At 47.6% G+C, this 22248-nt stretch overlaps 1 protein-coding gene across 8 annotated transcripts in view; it reads right to left on the bottom strand.

The window, feature by feature from the left end:
- The window catches only part of LOC125749234 (DNA-binding protein SATB1), a 43061-nt gene that overhangs the window by 5743 nt on the left and 15070 nt on the right, over positions 1-22248 (bottom strand). For 5 of the 8 annotated variants that reach the window (XM_049026286.1, XM_049026285.1, XM_049026290.1 and 2 more), the window contains 10 exons: positions 21555-21731; positions 21351-21477; positions 20795-20857; positions 20345-20468; positions 16962-17073; positions 15854-15931; positions 12674-13122; positions 10011-10223; positions 7713-7784; positions 6590-6745 (listed from right to left, as the gene is read on the bottom strand). In XM_049026286.1, the coding sequence (XP_048882243.1) occupies positions 6590-6745; positions 7713-7784; positions 10011-10223; positions 12674-13122; positions 15854-15931; positions 16962-17073; positions 20345-20468; positions 20795-20857; positions 21351-21477; positions 21555-21731 (1571 nt within the window). The remainder of the gene's footprint in view (positions 1-6589; positions 6746-7712; positions 7785-10010; positions 10224-12673; positions 13123-15853; positions 15932-16961; positions 17074-20344; positions 20469-20794; positions 20858-21350; positions 21478-21554; positions 21732-22248) is intronic. The other 3 variants (XM_049026292.1, XM_049026291.1, XM_049026293.1) reach the window with 3 other exon arrangements.

Genomic DNA, 22248 nt, shown 5'->3' with positions numbered 1-22248 from the left:
GCATCAATCCTACAGACACACACACAGAACCTGCACAAACTCCACTATGCACTTGTGTTAAACCAGCAAAGGGTCATTTGGATTTAAAAAAGCGTTTGGGGAGGACAACAGCCAAATTCAATGTGTAGGCTCTGTGAAGTTACACAACAGTGTGTGTGTGTGTGTGTCATTGTGATGCAGACACGTGACAGCAGCGTGCTCAGAGGCTCACTCTGTCAGAGAACAGCCCCTCATTCACAGGGCCCCCTGGATCCCTCCACAACCCAGCACAGGGGCCCCGTGCACCAAGGGCCCGACACGAGTCTGTTCTCCAGCATCGCAACAGACTCACACAGCGATGCTTCAAGCCAATTTCCCAGATTTGAAATGTTTTTAAAAGTCTCTTACAACAAGTACATGGACCAACGAGTGATAATCACCTTGTTTCCAAGTTTCATCATATATTTTTGTACTATAAATACTTAATGGGGGGGGGGGGGGGGTGAAGGAGACCAAAACTCCATCACGAAGGAGAGGAACTCATCTGAAGTCAAACATCGAGATGTGTCACTGCAGCTTGCGAATGGCTCAACAAAAAACACTGACAAGGGAGGGGGAACCGTTTGCACGTCAGAGGAAGGACTAAGGGGGGTGGGGGGACAGAGGGGTATTGTTCTCTTATCCTTCATCTTGGCTCTGGCCCAGAGCAGAACGATGAATTTTTCATTTAATTTTTTTTTTTAGAGGATAAACTGGAAAGGGTAGCGTGGCACACCGAAACCTGTTATTCGGCGCGGTCCGCGGGCACACAGGCGCACGCGCGTGGCGGGCGCACAGACGGGCCTCGCTGTTCGCTCGCCGCGTCCATCTGCCGACGGGGGAAACATTCGCGCACGTTCGTCTGTGTTCTCGCGGCATATGTGAATCTCCTGCAACAATAAGCAAACCCGCTGAAAATAGACGAGCATGTTTGGAGGAAATCTTATTATGCAAATAGAACCTGCTCTGAGCCTTTGTTTAAAAATTTTATAATTTTTTTCTTGCTGGCATCTTTGGGTAAAGGAAACACGGGGAGGGGGGGCAGATATTCCCGACTCCAGCGGCCCAGAAAAGGTGATGGGAATCTCTTCGGACGCCTGGAACAACTCAAGCAAATCCAGCATAATGTGCAATTTCTATATAAAGTTCTTTTATTCGGGTCATAGGACATGCATAGGCTTAAGCAGTCCATGAACTAGGGCTGTGGTTCCATTGACCAAGGGCCCACAAGATTGTAGAGACAGGTGAGGGCCAACCCCCCCGTGCAAGACGAGGAACCTGCCCCGTTTGGTCTTCAAGCACAGATGACAGCCGCGGAGAAACGAAAGTCTGCTGTGTACAACTCCACCTGGACCAACCACCTCGCATTCATCTCTTCAGAGCAACTAGCGGTCCCTGGAGGGGGCCCCCACCAGATGGAATAACTTTCAAGGTGTTCAAATTAAACCTACGCAGGCTGCATTACTTATAAACTGCACAGTGGCAAAAAAAAACCTTTAAGAAAAAAATAGATTAACTTGTACAACTGTAAATTGATCTGATATAGGTGGTTTAGTCAGCCATTTTTAATGGCCATTCCTCCTTGAGTGATGTAATAACATTAAAATAACTGCATATCAAAATTGCTGTAGGACTCCGATGGCTCATTTTACAACGGACACAGAAATATAAAAGAAGCCAGTCAGAAAACATACATTTTCTGATAGTTCAAACAAATTCAGAAGCTTTCAGAAAGGTAATAAATCACAGCTTAATTAGGCGTGATAAAACGTGCAATATAATATTTCAGCGAGTCTAACCTTTGGAGCGCACATATCGCTCTCCCCAAGTTTGCCGCCTCTGATCAGCGGAGTGCCTTTAATAAACGATAAAAAAAAATGATAGAAAAAAGGCAGGAGAGTCATGGCGGCTGTCGCTGTGCCGCACACGTCTGAACATCTGCTCGGGGACAGCGAGCGCCGCACGCCCGTCTCGCGAGTGACACCGCGGCCCCGTGCACGCGCACACACACACACACACACACACACACACACACACACACACACACACACGGGGGGGGGGGGGGGGGGGTGGCATGCGCTACATAAAATCAGCACTTTTTGGGGGTGAAGGTCACGACTTCTTCAGTCGCACTGGGGATTCTGCTGCCCGCAAAGACTGACAGACGGGGAGGTAAGCGTTCTGTACATTCTGCTGCGTCATGGTGGGGGGGGGGGGGGCAGCTGGCGAGTTTTACCCCCCCCCACGCAAATTCTTCAATTATATTACATTTTACAAGTTATTATTTTGGGATTTTTAAACGCGTGAAGGACTTAATGAACACTTCAAACCAGATTAATATCACCCCCCCCCCTCCAAGATAAGGTGCACCAAACACAGCAGAGTCAGCGTGTTTGCAAATGGAAAAAATACTCGCGCTAACGCTAATCTGAAGATGGATCAACAAACAAGCAGAAATGATTACAGCTTACTACCGGATGGCAAGAATGTAGCGAATTTTAATTTCGAGAATAATAGACTGAGACCCTCTATCAGAACATATTGGTGTTGTAGACAGCGATGGCCATCAATCTACAAAATTAAAAATAATAATAATTCTTATGTTGTACATACACACCTACTCACACACACACACACACACACACACGTTTCTTTTTCCATTCCTATATCTGTTGTTTATTTGACACACATCCAGATTTATATTAAGTCGACTGCTTTGACAATCAAGCGATTCCCCAACCGTCGCCACATCTTAGTCATCCGCAGAATGACTCAGCATGACGGGAAAAACCTCGACGTCACAGTGGTGAGGCAAAGCTTCCAGGGCTCCTCGACAAATTACCTCATAGCCGCGAGAAAATCTGAAGCCGGGGGGGTTGGTTTGGAGGCCATGGGACCGTACAGATACGCCACTAATAATGCTGGAGAAAACAGATGGACAGTTTTTGCTTGTCATGTGTGATTTCAATTTAAATATTTAAATAAATAAATAAAGGCAGCAAACAAGCTGTTTGTGGTTAAACTGCCTAATGGGCTGTTATCGAGTTCTAGAAATTTACAGGATACACGCAGGCCGGAGAAAGGAAGTGAGAGAGAGAAAGAGGTAAAGGAAAAGGAAAGCAGGAAGAAACAGGCACTGAGACAGAAGGGGGAGAGAGGTAGGGTAGGGGGGAGGGTATGGAGGTGTGTGTTGGAGGGGGGGGGGGGGTCACACTAACATACCCTCTGTAGCAGCAGCTCTTACGCTGCATCTGGGGCTGCTGGTAGCTGTGCTTAAATTGAAATATTTCCCAGCGTGTGTCAGAAACATGCACAATGGTAATTATGACAGATCTGATTAGGCGGGCGAGTCAGGGGCAGGCGAGCGGCTCTGGGCTGCAGGTGCGACCTTGTGCATTCCTGCGTGTGTAAATAAAATTAATTACAAGCGTGGGGGCGCGCGGCGCGTGACATCGGCGCGCGCGGGGGAGTCCCACAGGGGGCACCCTAATGGAATATTTTCCCGGAGTCTAATAATACAGTTGGTATTGACTTGAGGTAATTAGAGGGATCATTAAAGCGGTTTTCCCGGCGTATTTGCCTGCCTGATCAGATTAGTGAGAACGGGCCTCAGAACAAGCCCTGTGTGGTCTGCCAGAGGAGATGGAGAGGGGCTGCAGGACCACGGGCGCGCTTCTGCGGGCGATAAGCGGCGGGAGGCGGGCGGTGGCAGCTCCGCAGCCGGATAATAGGCCAAAATCTCTCTCATACAGGAGCCTGGGGGAGAGGGAATCTCTCAAGGGTGATGGGGGGTATTTGGGTACAGAGCCAGAGAAGATGGGGCCGATGGGGGGTACCGGACATAAGACATTTGAGAAAATAATTTCTTAAAGTTTCGCAGTCGAGTTAGCTGTGATGTGGTGGATCTGCTGGGCAGCGCTGGGGGTGGGGGGAGGTGCAGAGGAAAAAAAATAAGTCTGATGGGTGGATCGTTCAGGCCATTATGAAAACGACAGGAAGAGCTCGTCTCGGGGACCGCACTGCTTTTTTGGAGGGAGGCGATGATTCACGCAGCAAAATTAATTATTCAGACGGGTCTCCAGTTCAAGAAAATTTGCCTCTAATAGTACAGAGAATGGCATCTTTGTGGCCGTTTCCCTGGAAACATAATATCCAAGCAACAAGATAAATAAATCAACCAATTAATAACAACCACAGCCTTTGGTAATGATCTCATTCTCTGTTCATCTACAAGTCAAAGGATTAAAAAAAAACACAAGTTCTCTGTTTATCTTCTTTTTTGGAAAATCGGACCGCAGAATTTCCCCCAGGATCTCGGGCCCCCTCCCCCACAGGAGCAGAATCGCTGTGACATTTTTCCTCTGGAATGGCTCTGATCTGGTGCTCCCAGTGCCAAAGCAATCCCCTCTCGGCTCTCCTCCCATGCTGACCACACCTGCTCCGGCCAGGTGACACGCTGCACCTTCCAAACACAGAGGACGTGACACAGCTACGGTCACGGGCTGACCGTGAAACACACCCTGGGGGTGTGTGTGTGTGTGTGTGTGTGTGTGTGTGTGTGTGTGTGTGTGTGTGTGTGAGCTGCTCGGGGGGGGGCTGTGTCCATATGCAGGCCCAAGGTCCGGCAGCACCCCCTCAGGCTGCATCCCGCCATCGCACTCCCCGTGCCCCTCGGGAGGGGGACGATGGGTGCCGTGTGACAGATGGTAGGGCACCCCAGTGCCCGGCAACCCCCCCACCCATACGCAAAGCAGCACACCACCAGATCAGTGACATTCTGTCTCATTAGAGACTTGCTAATTACCACAGGCCCTTCCGGGTTTCTGGAAGGGGTGGGGGCTCTTCGGCACTGGTCACTTCCAAAGAGGTGCTCCCTGCTCCGTGTGCTCCGCAATCAGACGCAGTGCGAAGGCAGTGCAAAGGCAGTGCGATGGGTGACGGCAGGACTGCACATCCTCAATCCAAACCAAAATGCGTCACGAAATTCCACCCAAACCAATTACCGAACGGCATTATTTCCCTTCACGCGATTAATTTACACGGCACTCTATTAAAACAAACAAATTAATTTGTATTTTTAAAAATCTCCTTAATATTATCCACTGCCATGACAGCCTGGGATCCTAAGAGCTTATTCATTCTGAAACAGACATAACGGATTCCCGTCCAGATCTAAAAGTAAGGATGCGCAAATGAGTCAGATCTGTTACGGAGTCTTCCTGTGGTCGTTAACCTTAAAGTCTCAGATGGTCTCACAGGTCTCACCACTTGCCTCCTAGCGGTCTGTTTCCACGTCCCCCCTCCCTTTCCGCCTCTAACCCCGCCGCAGTGCTCTCTCAGGGGCACCTACGACAACCGCTCTTCAGTGCTCTCTCAGGGGCACTCCCCATCCTCATACCGGAGCTCCAGAAAGATGCATCGCCACATTCCACGACTGGGGATTCTTGCAGTGAGCTCCCAGGCAGACAAGGGAGTTGGACGGGAAAAGGTGCACTGGTGGAGCAACTGATTCCTGCCAGGCACTGACCCTACGGAAATACCTCCCCGCTGGGGAGTCTACCGCTCACTGGCTGTTTCTGGCCGGGTTGGGCCGGCACGCCAGCGCCCCCTCATGGCCACGGTGCGGGGAGGGGAGGTGCAGATAAGGGCTCTCCCAGGCCTCCTTTGAGCAGTGCAATTAGCACGGCTCTTAATGCGGCTGCTTGCGAGCTGGCAGTGCGCGCGGACGGAGGCCACCAGGGCGGCGGAGGCGGGAAAACCAGCGCAAAGAAGCAGAAAGGCAGAGTGGCTGCTGCTCCCCCAGCAGTGGTGCACGTCTTTAAACTCATTGACAAAAAAAAAGGCTTGTGTCTGACTGCAATACAACGGGGTGGGGGGGGGGGGGGATAGAACCTATCTGCTATTAAAATCAGTTCACTCAGCAGAACGCACCAATGACCCTGAACGCCCTGTTCCGAAAAGCTTTTTGCTTTTCGCAGAAGCAGAAATGTACACAGATGCAGAAAATATTACTATTCGTAAACAACAACAATAATAACACAAATCATAACAACATGTAGAAGAGGCCTGAAATTAGGTCTGGTATTCTTGACTCTTCTCTCTATGTAATTGTTAGTTCAACTGACAAAACTAAAGCCACAAAAATCACATTTACTTTATTGCAAAATATTGCTTTGTGAACCTTGGACTCCTACAACTATCAATAAATCAAAAAATGTGCGAAAAATCAGTCTGACACTACTACAAGTCGCAGTCTGTAATTAACGAACAGCATCGACGATATTCCTCTTTGAAGATTCTATCAAATTTTGCAGATGGCTACCAAAACTACGGGGCTGAAGCGCGACACGAGTTCTGACACGACGTCTAGATACTAGATCTGTGGACGCCTACAGATGTTGGCGTTTCGAAACAAACTTCAAAACTTCAGCTCGCATGCGTCTGTGGTGCTACATCTAAAAGGGGGAAAACCTAGACGACTCTGGACTCTAGGAAAAAGTTTAACCGATTAAATTTGCGGGCATTATTCCCCGTGTAGGGTAAGCAGATGGCGGCCTGCTGATGTGCATACCTGGCTCTTAGAAGCAGCCACCTTAGCGAACAAGGCCTGGGACACTTTGGCGCGCTTCATCTCCTGCTGAATCTCGTCGTAGATGGTGGCATTTATGTTCAGGATGCTGCTGTCGGACTTCCCGTTCCACTCCGTGGGGAGGGGTGAGGGTTTCACCTGCGTCCAGAGGAAAGGAGACGCCGATGAAAGCCATCAGCAGAGTGTTTCCCAATCTGCTCCTCGAGGAGCCGCAGTCGGTGTGTATTTCACTCCCCGTCTCACACTCCGCATTTACGCACCCTACTGGGAGGGACTATGTGGGCTTTCCCAAGGACCGGATTGGGAAACAGTGGTTAGTGGGGAGCTGGTCAGGAGTTTTACATGAATTCTTCAAGGCTTCTACAAAAAGCAATGACCCGTCCTCTAACTGTACAAGGGCAAACAGAGCAGCTACTTAAACTGCAATGACAAAAACCTTATTTCCCATTACAAGGCTAATTTGGCAAAAAATTAGGTGAAAATGCCAACTTCGATTAAATAAGATTATATATATATATATATATATATATATATATATATATATATATATATATATATATATATATATATATATATATATTCTATTATATATAGATTCCTGTACAAAATCCTTTGATGGTGAAAACCAAAATCAAAAAGTTACCAAAATCAGTAAGCATATTATGAGTTAGGATCTGAAAATGGATAAATGTTACGTAGACTAAACACAACTTCATAATACAGACTCCCCTAATACAATGCTGGTCACTGTAATTTACTTCAAATAAAATCTGATTTCTTTAATAGACTTACAAATAAAAGGCTTCAATTTGAATTTCTTTCTCTCAAATGCTTTATAATGTAACATCCCTTCAAAAACAAATTAAATAAGCCATTGCACAGAAGCTTGAATTAAACGAGCGAAGAATACCCAGACCTATTCTGACGGCAATTTTGTGTTATTTTACAACATTTTCAGCAAAGGCACTGGGATTCAGTAAGACAGGCAGCTTCCTTTCTAGGCCACAGAAATTGTCCAGTTCGCTTCAGTCCACTCTGTGGCCGTGTGCGAAGTAGCCCAAAGGATGCATGGTAACCATGGTGCTGGAGGGCGGGGCCTACTCACGGGTGAAATGCCCACAGGAATCCTGGGATTCCAGTCCTCAGGCCTGGTATTGTTGCATTCCTCTCTCCTGGGCTGAAAAGGTAACAGGGCCAGGTTAGCCAAGCGTGCACATGGCAATAAAGACAGAACAGGCTCCTTCCTATCTCTCATCTATAGGGATGATCTTTTGCAAGAAACAAGCCTCGATCAGTTTGGGTATTCAAATTGTACGTTTCTTCTGTTTTTGTGTAATCGGATTTGAGAATTTGCCTGCACCTTCATTAATTGTACATAAAAAGTAAAATCCTTACAGGGCGACTGATAAAAATGTCTGATGTCTAAGTGCAAAAAATATGTACAAATCAATTACATCCATTTCAGTATTTACTGTACAGTACCTCCTTAATATACGGCCTACGTAAATCAGTCAATGTGCGATTATGCAACGCTGCCACGTAACAGGGTGTAATGTGACTAACAGACAACTGGGCTGAAATTAAACATCAGTCATTCATGCTGTGTTTCGTTTCCAACGAACCGTGACGAACAACTTTATGGTACAATGCTGAGTTTTCACCACCGCTGCCGTAAATCACGCCGGATTGTGCGCGCAGCGCTTGTCTGCTTACAGTTATCCCCACAGTCTTATGTGCCTGGGTTAGTGAAAGTCATAAAAAGCAATCTGTGAGTACCTCTGAGCTCCAGAACCACAGCCCAGACCACACAGAGACTAAAAAGTACAGATTACAACCATGTACAAAACAATTCAGTGCAAAAAGACAGCTAGCTAACTCCACCGGCGTCAGGTTTTACTTCTGACAGCTCCGTGTCGTTAAAGACCGACACAGGCATCTATTTTCCCTCCAAAACCTTAAATCTGATTTCCTCAAGAAGCCTAAGCTTATAGTATCTGACAATGAGTCCTTCTTGCATTTCAACGCGATCGATTATTACAGCCCGATCAGCCGTACTAAAGTGCTACGCCTGCTTGGCACCGGCTCCCGCAGATCCGAGCCATTCTATTTATAGTGGATTATGGACAGATTTCGCCATTCACACATTCATACAATCTCATTGCTGTTTATAACAAGTGCGTGTGTGTAGATGTATTTTATATATATATCGGTACATCTATACGCTTCACAAATCAGGATTCAGACCTCTCCTATTTCACACTTCATATGGGAATCTTTTTTTTGCTTACTGCATTTACCCAAAATTAAAAAAAAAAAAAAGAATTATAATGATATATGTGAAGATTTATATAACACATATTTAAAATGATGAAAATTTGGTTTATCAGATGACAATGGTGATGGAGTACGAAAAGGAATATTTAGGACACTTGCCGATTCATCTCCGATCTCAAACTTTTGCAGAAATATAGATTGTTCTTCGGATTGTTGGAAATAGACCAAGTTTGAAGGTAAACCTTCACCAGTGAGACAGCCGACTCGGCTGCCGGGTGGTAGCTACCTTTTCAAAAGCACCAAACTACATTCCTCCAGCTGGTATACAGTCGCAGGGGTTCGGGCTGGTTTATGGACAGACGGTAACGCTGTCGCCAAGATGGCCGCCCACATTCACGGCACTTCAAGGGCCTCCCGTTCCACCGCAGGACTCATTATCCCCAATAAAAAGGCCTTTCTCTCCGTTGAAACGAATAGAGACAAGCTTTGTCTTTCAACTCCACTGACATACTAAACCTCTTTTAAGATCCACTCAACTGGAAAAGTTGCTAAAGTTGCTTTAAAAAAAAAAAAAAAAAAAATTATGCAATTACGTTCAATCAGATATCGAGGTAAAAAAGGTCAAAGTGTGGGAGAAGAGATTCAACGGAAATTTGTTGTTGAGACATAACATGATTATTTCAGGTTACTCTTACCGCCGTGTGTGTTACTTTAGGTTACCAGTACCACTGAGTGTTATTTCAGGTTGCCAGTACCACTGTATGTTATTTCAGGTTACCAGTACCACTGTGTACATTACCTGTGCCAGTAGTACGGGTAGAGTTGCAGTTACAAACTGTGGACCCCCTGACAAAATGTCACCTTGGGGCCAACTGGGGGAGCCCTCTGCAGTAGATGTTGCCGACTGGGCCCCCAAACTTATATTTTGGGGTCCCTATAGAGTGCTGGGGCCCCTGAGTCTGACAGGGTATCCATGCTCACGGTTGCCTTTCAAACTACACTGTTCTCGGTAAAGATATGAGGCTGCTAAAGCCCCAGAGGCTGCAGTGGATGATGGTTTTGATCGCTTGCTGACTGGTTTAACCCTCATTTCAGGGTGACGAGTGCGGGAGACGCCATGCGGTCTCACCTGTACCGGTCGGGTCGGGGTCGTGCTGATCAGTGGCGCGGGACCCATGGCGGAGGCGGCGGTCAGGCTCCTCTCCCGCTCCTCCTGGTAGATGCGGTCCCGCTCGGCCTCTGGTAGCTGCAGGAAGTTCTGCATGGCGCGCAGGTTCACCAGCAGCGACTGGGAGGCCGTTTTCGGGTCCTCCTCTTTCCGCAGGATCTCAGACAGCAGGCCCTTTCACAGGACGAGAGCGCAGTCATGACACCAGCAATTTTGGCTCTCACTGTACTGGTCAGCACATGTCATCCATTAAAAAGCCTTAGAGTACCCATGTGACCTTTGAACCTGGAAGTACTTAGACTGGCTGCTGATTTTAATTAGCATCCTAGTCAGTGTTGGCATTAAATAAAAATGCATAAGTAGTAATTATAATGCGATAGCCTTAAATATTCAAAATATCATATATATATATATATATATATATATATATATATATATATATATAAAGTATATGATATTTTGAATATTTAAGGCTATGGAATTTTGCACTGGACTGGTCAATGACTCACAGAATTCATTCATTCACAGAAACAAAGGCTGGTGGAGACCTTTCTCAGATTCCTTTCTGCTGTTCACTTCAGTCACAAATAATAACCACTGCATTTGTCAGCTAGGAAAATTATACATCAGAGGGATATATCATGGAATAAATATTCACAGGCTGTTATTTAAAGCTTCAATAAACGTCCGTCTTTATACTGAAGAGCTGGGCTAGCCACGCGGAGAGGGGTCACTGCCTTGAATATTCTCGTTCCACTTGAGTAGGTGAACACTTCAGGCGGCTAATTAGCATCACTTTATTTCTTAAAGCCCAAGCATTTAAAGAGATGCACGGTGGTGCGGTGGAGAGCAGAGTGATCTGACAACTCTGGGGTTGTGGGTTTGACTCCTGTCGGGGGGTTATATTTTCAGAGCTCTCCCATTTCTCGCGTGGGTTTTCTACTCTGATTTCTTCCCATGATCCAAAGATGCGTCGGACAAAAAGAAAGCAGCATTACTGTGAGCACCTCGCCTCATGGCCCTTGCTTCCTGGGATAAGCTCCAGACTCACTGCGTGTCTGCACTGGAAAAGCAGGTGATACCTGCCGCACTGGAGGACCCACTGACTTCCACTTAAACTTCTCGACTGGCTGGACTTTCTAAACTGTAGATGCTTTATTCTTTTCAGATCATCTGCATGTATCTTGGCAAAAAAAAATAAAAAATGTAACAGGCTGTGATGTACGGCAGCCTGTTTAAGGAGGCGTAGAAAATCCCTAATTATGAGCGAAAATAATTATAAGGAATACGATAAATAAGAATATTTAGAAGATCAGAATGAATTATGCAGTATGCTAGAGGTTCTGGTTTGTGTAAAATTTGACCCCCTTCCCCCCCCTCCCAAAAAAAATAAAAACACACCACAGATATTATCGTTCTGCTGGAATTTAAAATCCTCCGATGAGCTGCGGGTTACTGCAGCCTTCGCCAGAACGGAGGAAGCTGCGTTACATTAGAGCTTCCATCGCTGTAAACTTAAAATCGCCCATTTCGGTGGTGGTCTGTGAGCAAGCCCCGCCTCCCCAGGGGGCTGGCGGGCTGCCAGGTACATTACTGCGCCGGCATTCCTTCGCCTCACCTGACAGCGAGCTGTTGTCATGGCACTCGAGCTCAACAGGAATTCATGGGCAAATTGTTCTAATAATTGGCTTTAACAACAATGAGCACCACATTCTTGGCCTGGCTTCCTGCCTGCATTACAGATTCACGCCAGCTCCATCTTGACGGGAAAATACTGTTAATAATAATGCAAATAATAATAATAAAAAAAAAATGCATTCAGTGCTAAACGGCCTATAGAGAATTGAGTAGGTGCCGTCACTGAAGGACCCAAACACATCCGGCTTTGTGCTCAAGGAAGATTTGGGGAGTAGAAAATTAACGGGCTCTCCGATTTCTTATCAGTTACAGGTGCTAAGTGATTATTCATGCCCAAGACGGAACAAACACAATCTCACACAATGAGTAGTAAGCAGTTAAGTATAGAACCAGATATATACTTGGCAGCATTTGCGTTTTTATTGTTACTTCCTTTTGTGTTCGCAAATAATTTTCAGTCTTGCCACAGACAGATATTGCAGTTTTGCATTATTACACTATCATTACAATTCGACTGCAGTAATATTGCGATGGGCCACACAGCTAAGCTGACACCTTGCCCAGGTTCATTAATTCTTTGCTCACGTGGCGAGCGCTGAGGGAAGCTGATTTCCCAGCACAGCTCAGGCAGCAGCTGTTTGACTACTGGGATGAAAACAGCCAACCTTGATTGTCTGCCTCAACTTGGCACGGCGTTCTATGGGACCGAGCACATGGCGATGGCAGAGCTACAGGGCGTCTTCAGAATTCCGGGCGGGACCCGGCCGGCCACAGCATTCTAACAAGTGTTATGCAACAATGGGCTGCTTTAGAAACGTTCCGGAACGTGAGGTCAATGTTCCATTAGGTATCTACGTTGGGGGCCCTGCACGTTGTGACAACGATGGCGGTATCATAGAAGGACAGCTCTTTGTCATTGAAACACGCTAATCCATGGAGCGATAAGCGATCCAGGTGAGTCAGGAGTGCCAGATGATGATGTTTACCTGTGTCCTGTTGAAGGCCACGCGTGCAAAGACTGCCTGGGAAATACCGGCCCTCTTCAGCTCGTCGCGGACCCACTGGTAGATTTCTGAGGAGACCTCTGTGTTGGAGGTCACCTGGGGTTCCAGGGGCTTGTTGAGGGCTCGGTTGACTGGCGGGTGGTTCAGGTACTGCTGGCTGAGCGACTGCTGGGCCAGGAGCCGGTTGACGGCGTACTGCTGGTTGAGAAACTGCGCCATGACAATCTGCTGGTTGACGAGTTGAGGGCTGATTGGAGTGGACACCAGGCTGGGGTGCAGACCAGGCAGCTGGGCCCGGCCCGAGGTCTGACCGCCGTGGGACAGGGGGACGGGCGATGCGGGCTGTTCTGCCGTGCTGCCCGGGACCGGCTGCTGGCTGAAGCTCATGTGGTTTGTTCCAGGTGGCGAAAGGTCCGATAAACTGTCCATCTCTGTCGAAGATTAAAGCAAGGAGGGTTTTGAGAGAAGGAGAGAGAGGAAGGAAAAGAGCAATGCTTAATGCGTCTAAAACAAACATTCTAGAGTAACAGGGCATAAGAGAAACAACAAGACAAAATAAATGTGTAAACAAGAAAAGTTGAACGACCTTAAGTAAAACAAAGGATCTGGTGACATTAAACATTATACTCTGAATAATCTTAAACATTTACAAATACCCTTACTATCAAACATTACTCTTAATGATTATACTCTAAATACCAAGTCATTAACTGAAGTTAATGTAAAGTAATACATTATGGAATAATGTTCATTGGGCCACATCTGCGAGGGCAATTTATACACTGAAAATATACACGCATCAAACAAAAAGAGATTCTGTATTTTTCGTAGAACATTCAAGATCGACCGTGATGCAACTCGTCACCGGCAGCCAGAACGTCTTACCAACAGTCAATTTGAAAACACGCCAATAACAATACAAAGCATTGTTTAAGATGGCTACAAGGTAACAAGAAGAATACCTCAGGCTAAATGAGTATTGCAAAAAAAACACCATAAAACTTATTAAAATTTTTTTTTTTTAGCAAAACATCGTGTTGGAATGGTACCCATTTTTTGCCCCCCCCACCCCCCAGGCTGAAATTTACTACTGTAAAGAGGATAAATTATAACCTCTCTCAGTGAGCCTACCCACGCTCTAACTCCAACAATGGAAAACGACAACAAAAAACGCAAAACCGCAGTGACGCCCACTGAGACCAGACAGTTCGTGGGGTGGTGTAGACTGCCCGACAGACGATACCATAGACGCAAGCAGGGGGAGCCCGACAGACGATACCATAGACGCAAGCAGGGGGAGCCTCAGCTACAGGGAAAAAAAACATCAGGTGGCAGGTCAAGCCTCCCCATCATTAAAAACACCCGGTGAAGTTAAACAAGCCAACAGGGGAAAATGTACAAATGGCTTTACATCAAAGGCAAAGGCAGCCGCAGATGAAGGCCACAGTAAATGTATATTCAGGGTGGTCTTTTAATTCCACACAGTGAACTTCCCTGCATAAACCCATATAATCGTTATACGTTTATGCCCTGTGAGTCACATGAGCAATCAAGAGAGAAAAAAACCTCCCCAGGTATTATCACAGGCAAATACTGGAACTTCACGGGAAACGATTTGATAGCTCCTTTTGCACATTTGACGCTGTTAATTGTAAAAGAAGGTGCAAGTATGAGCCAGGGAAAATATGCTGGGCTTAAAGAATTCCACGTGGTAGGGAATAGGCCGAGAGCCACAAGGAATAACAAATCTCCCATGCAATGGCGGCCCGTGGAAGAGTGTGTATGCGGAATCACAATGTGACACATAGGAATAATTTCACCCTTTGATTAACGCAGGTTGGTGAAACATCAAATCGTCCAGAGTCAGACGGGAGCGTCAGGACCCCAAGAGGAGCCTCCACCATTTATCTTTTAACCCATTTACATTTATCTCACGCTATTATCCAAAGTGACTTACAGGAGGAGAGAAGGGTTACAATCTGTGTGCGCTGTCCAGGATTTGAACCCACGGCCTTTGCGTTGTTAGCACAATATGAGCGTATTTTGGAAGCGATTACACCGAGTGATATTACAAAATTCTTCACCAAGCGCTGGAACACCGGATCGAAGAAATTTCACAAAGTGCCCGAAAGAGACCGACTCTTAAAAACAGCTCATAGGAGTTTAAGTTCCAGTATAAATGATAATATGGTATGAAAGAACGAGACCACAAAAGCTCGCGTAAATAAACAACAATAGCTACATAAAAGCACTTCTAAGCCACCAAGAGGCGAAAGGAGAAAAGGGGAAAATCACACAGGCTTCCCTTTCTACTCCCCGACAAATAAGTGTCAGAATAATCACACCGCAGATAATCCCCTCTTTCTCACTCTCCACGCTGTGGGTCGCCTTCTGGTCTTGCTGGGGGAACTGGGGGAGGGGGGGGGGGGGTGTCACCTAAACAGGCCAGTATGTGACGGACTGAAAACACAGTAGGAAATAAAAAGAGGAACCTCGGAGAGTCAGCAGAAAAGTCCTTCTGCAGAATTGGACCCAGATCAGGATTAGCGACACGACGAAGCACCAGCTTTGACAAGGAATCCTGACCCTGGCGAGCGAATGTCCTCGAGGGAAAAGGCTGTCCGAGGCCGGAGCAGCGAGAAGCCGGCTTCAGCGTGGGGCCTAACAGATGGAGATGCCCAATGATCCTCCAACTCACCCTGGCACTTCAGCATCATTCACGGAACCGTTTGCTTCTCATTCAACGTGCAAAAAGAAATGTACTTAATATAAAAAATCATTTTAAAAAAGTATGACGGTGAAAAGCGTACGGCTTCTGAATGACTATATCTCAGCTTCTGTTTACAGACAAAGCCGCCAAAAATCAGCACAGGACGCGGCACGAGAGCGGCCCGATATCGACAGACACCACGGCACTTTAAACTATTAAAGTTCCTCGGCGCAAAACAGGTCAGAGGTGGCTGCGCGCATTGGCGTGGTCTGTGGTTGGAATAGGGCGTGTGGTTTTGTTGTTGTTTTAACTGGAAACGAGCTGCAGCTCCTGACACCGAGAACAAAACAGAACAACAACACAACAGCGGCAGCAAAGGGTGTCGCTGTGAGGCGCGGACACCCGGGGCGGCAGCCGGAACACGTTGGGTGGGGGGGGGACACGTGACATACCTACTGCAGCGGCACGTGGGCTGTCGTGGAGGACACACGTCCCTAGGTACCCCTCCAGCTGGGGGGGCTGGCGCATTACTGCACAGACACAGATTTACAAGACATACAGAGGTGTGGCGGGAGGGGGGGGAGAGAGAGAGAGAGAGAGAGATGGTTAGGGCCTTTATACGGCCACGTGTATATAAACAAGGGGGGGAGGTTACAGTAACTGGCCCTTACATGGAAAGTGATTACCTCAGTCTTGGCCCGGAAAACGCAAAGCTTTTCATTTACGACACTTATCGTTGTCTATGACACGCTAAGGCCAATTCTACCAGCGGTTAGCATTGCCGCTACAGGAAATCCCACAATTTCCAAATTTTTCTTTAAATGTTAAGAGCAATAGAGCACTTTCCGAAAGCACGCGTTTAATCCCGCCCGTGTAGCTATCATTTATCCATCACGCAAAAACAGGCGTCGTCATGAACACGAAATTTCCGCAGCCTCGCTGCTTCTCGCCCTGACATGTCCGAGCTGAACCTAACGAACATGGAACATGGACGGGAGCAAGACATTTCTAAGTTTACTTATTTCACATTTTTAGGTGCTAATACCAACAACTAATATTAGTAATAATTATTAACTAATATTTCAACAGACAGTATTTATAAACAGCCAATAGTTAATGGCCTGATATTACTATTAAAATGCAAAATCTTAGACTAGGCTACACTGACCTTTTAAAAATGTCAAATGGCTGAAGAAAGGAAAATAAAAACATTTAAAAAACAAAAAAACAAGGAAAACTGGTTCAATTTTTGTCCAATATATCAATCTTAAGATACCGGGCACAAGCATGATGTTATGTAAACTTTGATGTTTACAGGAATGCCACTACAACTGGAATCTTTGTTCGCTTTGGTAACTGCGCAAATACGGAAAGATGGAGAAAAAAAAAAAAAAAGAATCGAGGTAAAATATACATTCATAAACAAGTACAACAATGAAAGTGATAATTTAACGTTCCATTCGATGGCGAGAGGAAATTAAAGTCAGAACCAAAAAGTGAAATATTTGGACTGTCAGCCGGCACGCCGCTGTAATGCTCGCATGGGTTTATTTTGCTTACCCATCATATCCTTTGTCTTCTTGAAATGTTTATACCAGCGACCAAATTCCTGACACTTCGCCGCAGAGACATTTGCATAGTAAGTGCTGTTCACAATGGAGGAGATCATACTCTGTAAAAGAGAGAGATGAGAGTTGGGCAAAAAGGTCTTTGGGGATCTGGAAAATGTAATATTGTAACGTCTGGGGGTGGGGGGGGTGGGGGGGGCATGCACCCTACGTCCATTAAAGAAAATCCAATAGGACTGATGCATGAAGAACTAGAGAGCACATTCAAAACGGCCATGCGAAAGTCTAGCTGCATTTTCCGGAAAAGCAAAACAAAAACAGGAGCGTGTCCCTTTAATAAATGCCACAGAGTCAGGGAGTGGAGTCGCTGGCAGAGTCAGCAGAGTCAAGCCCAAGCCTCGCCTCAATATGCTGCAGTTTACCATGGTTATTACCATGCTTATTACGTAACTTATTCGAAGAAACGGCGATATTAGAAGGGATTTTGGCGCTAGCAGATGAAGCCTTTATTTTTCTGCCATGTCTGTGAGCTGTTAAGCCACAATCTGCTTAAAAAACCAGCCCACATATAGTAAGCAGTCCCCTGCATTTTCCCACTGACATCTCAATGCCATATTTACATTTGATTTCCATCCCCCTTAAAACCTGATTAACGCATTCTTCGCAAACAATGAGCGCCTATTATTATTAAGACTGAAGAAGGTTTCTCTGGCCTCGGGGTGAATAGCGCAGATATTGTTTTGTTTGTGATAAATATTCAAAAGGCAAAAAAACCATCTGTTTTTCAAGTTGCAGGTACAGCAGCCCTGGTGCGTATTCCAGGGGTACAGGGAGCCTTCTGGCTTGACGACTCCTCAGCAGAGACCAACACCAAGATCTAATGAGAAAGACGGCGTCTCCTAAGGTTTATACTCCGAGCTGTAAATCCGCAGACGCAAACCGTTCCGTCACAAAGGCGCCTTCAAGTTTAGTGCGACTGTCAAACAAAAACACAGCGACAGTTTCCATAATGAATCTGAAGAATGATTCCTAGTTACACTTTCAGGTAGAAGTTGAACATATAAAAAGAGTTTGCTCATTTACTAAAAGCTAACTATAGTAAGTCGTCGTCCCCCCCCACCCAACCACCCCATCCACGTTCTGGAATAATAAACACCATCATTACGACCATTACTGCAAACATCGCTCAATAACTATGCACAGCGGGGTCCACCATAGATTCTCCGATCCCGCCATCTTCACACAGATGTTGCAATAAATGCAAATCATTAATCACGCATCTATCGCAATGCATCAAGACCCGCTTTCAACTGGCGTTCGAGACAGTGTTGGGAAAGCTGGATGGACAGCAGTCACCGGCCAAGTGGGGGCGGGGTAACCCACAGGTACGGAGCCAGATCACTTGCCTTGCCAAGAGCCTATCGCCAAGAGCCTATCGCCCAGAACGATCTCCTTCTCTCCGTCATGGGAGAATCACCCGAAGAAGTACAAGACCGAATGACCTCTCTCTCTCTCTCTCTCTCTCTCTCTCTCTCTCCCTCCCCGGCGAGGCAATTCGCCTGGCTCCAGCTGAACCAGATATCCTGCCCCCATTGTGTAGGAGACATGGGTTATTTGTCCCTTTTATCACGTCTTAATTATAGCCTCTTTTGACACCGATTGGGGCAAGGAAAAAAAAAAAAAGAAAAAAAGATTCCTTTAGCCCATGACAGCTCACAAACACGGGCGCAGAAACGGCTTTTGATGGCCATTTGCTGCTACGCAACTAAACAGCTGCTCTTTCACGGCCACTGGGGTGACTGAGCCATTCTTTTGTAGCTGGAGTTTCCAAGAAGGGAGCGGCATCGTCACAGAGAGGCGCAGATGGGGGGGTGTTGGTGAGAAAGTGCCGAACCTGGCCACTGCGGTTCACGGCGATTTAGGCTCCATACGGTGAAATCTCGGCAGCTAGGCTATGTCCGCGGGGCTCCACCATACACCCTTTCTACGGATGCGCTTACGCCAAGGGAACAGAAGAGGAGCCCACAGCACAAGCAGGGACAAAAGGCGCTATATTCGAGATCTCCCTTCTTTGAAAAGTAGGGAGTGGTTCGTTCTGCGGTTCTGTACGCCTACCTGCCCTCCCCTCATTTGAGGGATTAACCGCCAGAATGTCAGGGAAGCGGCAATCAATTCTGTAAAAGGCGTCAATCATCTGACTCTTCGATCAGCCTTTTTTCTCCACCCCCCAGGTCTGTAGTGTCAGCAGGACCACCGGACCAGCCTGAATCTGCAGGCCTCACAGCCCCCAGATGCCAAGCCTGGTATCACGCCAGGGACACTTAGGCCACAGCGAGAAATCTCAGGCTGGGCAGCAAAATTTTACAGAATTATCCGTGGGGACTCCATCCCTGCAAATTATTTAAATCGGTAAGATTTCAGAAATGTCATCAAGACACAGATTACCGCGGTATATTGCCTGGATGGTAAGAAGGAATGAAAAATTAGCTACCGCCCATGCCTAGAACACGCTATCAAAAAATATGCGTGAGAAATGTCGAGGAGACTGTTGTAAGGGACCTGCAGTGCCAGACTACAAACAACACACAGTGAGGCCCTGGGAGGGGAGCCTGGGCTGAAGGTACAACACACCAGCCCCCGGAAGCATCGCCTCCCACTGTCATCGCCCACCCTTCTATACTTTAAAAAAAAAAGTCTTAAAATAATCATGCATCCGCTGAGGCGCCCTTAGAAAACTCCGGCAGCTGTCCGGGTCGCACGCGGCTGGGCGTGGCCTCGAAACGCCCGTCCACAAGGGCAGATGTGAGGAAGGGGGTGTCGAAAAGAGAGACCCTGCCTGCAAACATCCCTCCAGCGGGGCTGGGCTGACCTCCGCTCCGGATTAACGTCACCGAGGGAGTCCGTCATGTCAGCTCGGTTCCGCACTGCGCACACCGGCCGGCTAATCCTATGTTTAAAAATAAGTCAGGCGTACCTTTCCTGCAGGTGTAACTAACAGAGCTCGAAACACGCCGCCGTGAACCGTGGCATAAAGCGCCCCCCCGCCCCCCAGTTTAAATGACGACAAGAGACTCAAAAATAAAAAGACGCACCTGCGATTCAAGAAAAAAACCCCCTGTGCACATTCCAAGGACGCCTGTAATTTTGGGCTGCCATTGTTTGTCTCTCCTCCCCACATTTAATCAGCTAGTAACATACTTCAGCTAAACCATAAAAAACGCATGTGTGTTCATCTATCAGGCTGACAACAGGCAAGCATTTCCATCGTCATTACAACCCCCCCCCCCCCTTACCCCACCCTCCACCACTCCATCAAACTCTGGGCATTTAGGAAGAGGGGATGCTTTAGTGCGATTTCACGAAGGGCTCCAGCACCTGTGACAAGGGGCATTCTTTTGCCAAAGAGCTCTGGTTCATGTCTTTCAGTAACTCCTTGAGGGCGTTTCTTACTGTAGAGTGGGTCCACTGCTCTGGAGGCAAGTCTTCCAGTTTAGGGCAACTGTCGAGGGACGGGGGAGGGTGGGAAGAAGAGAGAAAGGGGGTCAGATGGATGGGGGGGACACACACACACACAGAGACACAAGGACTCGCCTCGCTCCTGCAAGCTCCCTCTAAGACAGACAGATTACATTCGGCGCATCGAGGACATGCAGCTGGAGGCCGGTGTCTCTCTCCTGATTGTTCTGATTAGTTAATTACTTTATACAACACATCAGCTGTGCTGAGGCATGAATTATACATCAGCTGCATGCGGCGACCATTATTCCATGTTTCTTCTACCTTCCTAACCGACGTACTCGGCGGAACAATTTAAGGTGTTCCTACCTAGGTGCCGCTCCCGGAACGTCGGGAATACCGCCGGAAATTCGCGCCCACACTTTCGCTTGACTGGATAGAAATATCGTAAATACAGAATTACCATCTGATCCTGGGAACAGGAACAGGCATCAACGCCGAAAAAGAAGTGAGACACATGAAGGGAAAAAAGAGAATCCAATTGGAAAAAGACAAGTTCCTAAAATGTGAGTGTGATAAGGAGCGCGGGTCTGGGACACGAGCGCTCGGAGCACACGCGTGAGCACGTAGGCAGAGGGCTAAGGAGGCATCCTCGCAGGAACACCTTAAAGTGAGGAGCCGCTCCGCCGCCGAGGAGGGAGCAGGGGAGCGGTGGAGAGCAACAGCTAACCGTGCAGGAACTCTGATGCACTGGAAATAAACACGCCCCCCCCCCTCTTTTCCTGACTGGAGGCAGAGTCTACCCCCCTACCCCTATCCATAAACTGCCACCCCAGACTATGAAGGGGGTGCGGGCAGGTGGAGGTGGAGCGTTTAAAGAACATTCGGGAAAGCCCCCCTCCCCCTCAGCTAGGCCAGGGCTCACCTATGCAGCTGGATTTTCAGCGTGACCACGTGGTAGACGTCCTGCAGCATGTCGGCCACCGTGGCGTCAGGGGCGTCCGTCACGTACGACAGGGGTATGGGGTTCCACCTGCCCACCTGGATCAGACCTGTGTGAGAGACGGGCCGGCTGTGAGGACGCCCTTTCCCGGGGGGGGACGCGTCCCCAACAGCGGAGGGTGCTTACCTTTAGCCTGCGCGGCGGAGCTGTGCGAGTAGCCCAGGGAGAGCAGAGCCATCTCGATGAGCTGGTTGAAGAGCATGTCCTTCCTCACCAGCACGAACTCCGCGTGCTCCTCCTTGCTGTCGAACTCCATGGGGCTCTCGTAGTGCTCCACCACGCAGAAGACGGGCAGCATGTTGCCTAAGGAGATGCGGGAGTCCATTACCTCGGGCTCCGCGACAGAGCTAACCGGGGCGTCCGTCCAGACCTTCCTACTGGTGCAGATGTGGACGCCTCCACTCAGAACCGCACTTATAAAAATGCCTTTTTATCCGCTTCCTCTTCTCCAAGAAGCTCCAAGCAGGAGTATCCTCAGAGGTATCATTAATCCTAATTTTAATACCTGCAACCCACATGGAAAAAGTAGGCAGTACTCCAGCCATAATTTAGCATAGGTCTAAACATCGCAGGTAACCCTTTCTGGAATTAAAAGGCAGGACGGCTCCGGGAAAGGTGCACAGGGTCGGCACAGCGCCCCTGGTCCCACTCAACCTTCCCAACATGCCTTGCGCCACCTGTCACACGGCCAAACAGCCTGCAGTGTTCAAGTTTCTAGGTAAGAGGTGTGTTGCTAAATTAAGATGGGAGGGGTCACATAAGCCTTGTCTCCAGCTGTCCTGGCATGGGGGGGGGGGGGGGATTTCTCTACCAACGTCAC

The sequence above is a fragment of the Brienomyrus brachyistius genome, chromosome 9, assembly GCF_023856365.1.
Source record: "Brienomyrus brachyistius isolate T26 chromosome 9, BBRACH_0.4, whole genome shotgun sequence".
In the NCBI taxonomy this organism is placed as follows: Eukaryota; Metazoa; Chordata; class Actinopteri; order Osteoglossiformes; family Mormyridae; genus Brienomyrus; species Brienomyrus brachyistius.
This window is presented reverse-complemented; position numbering and strand designations above follow the sequence as displayed.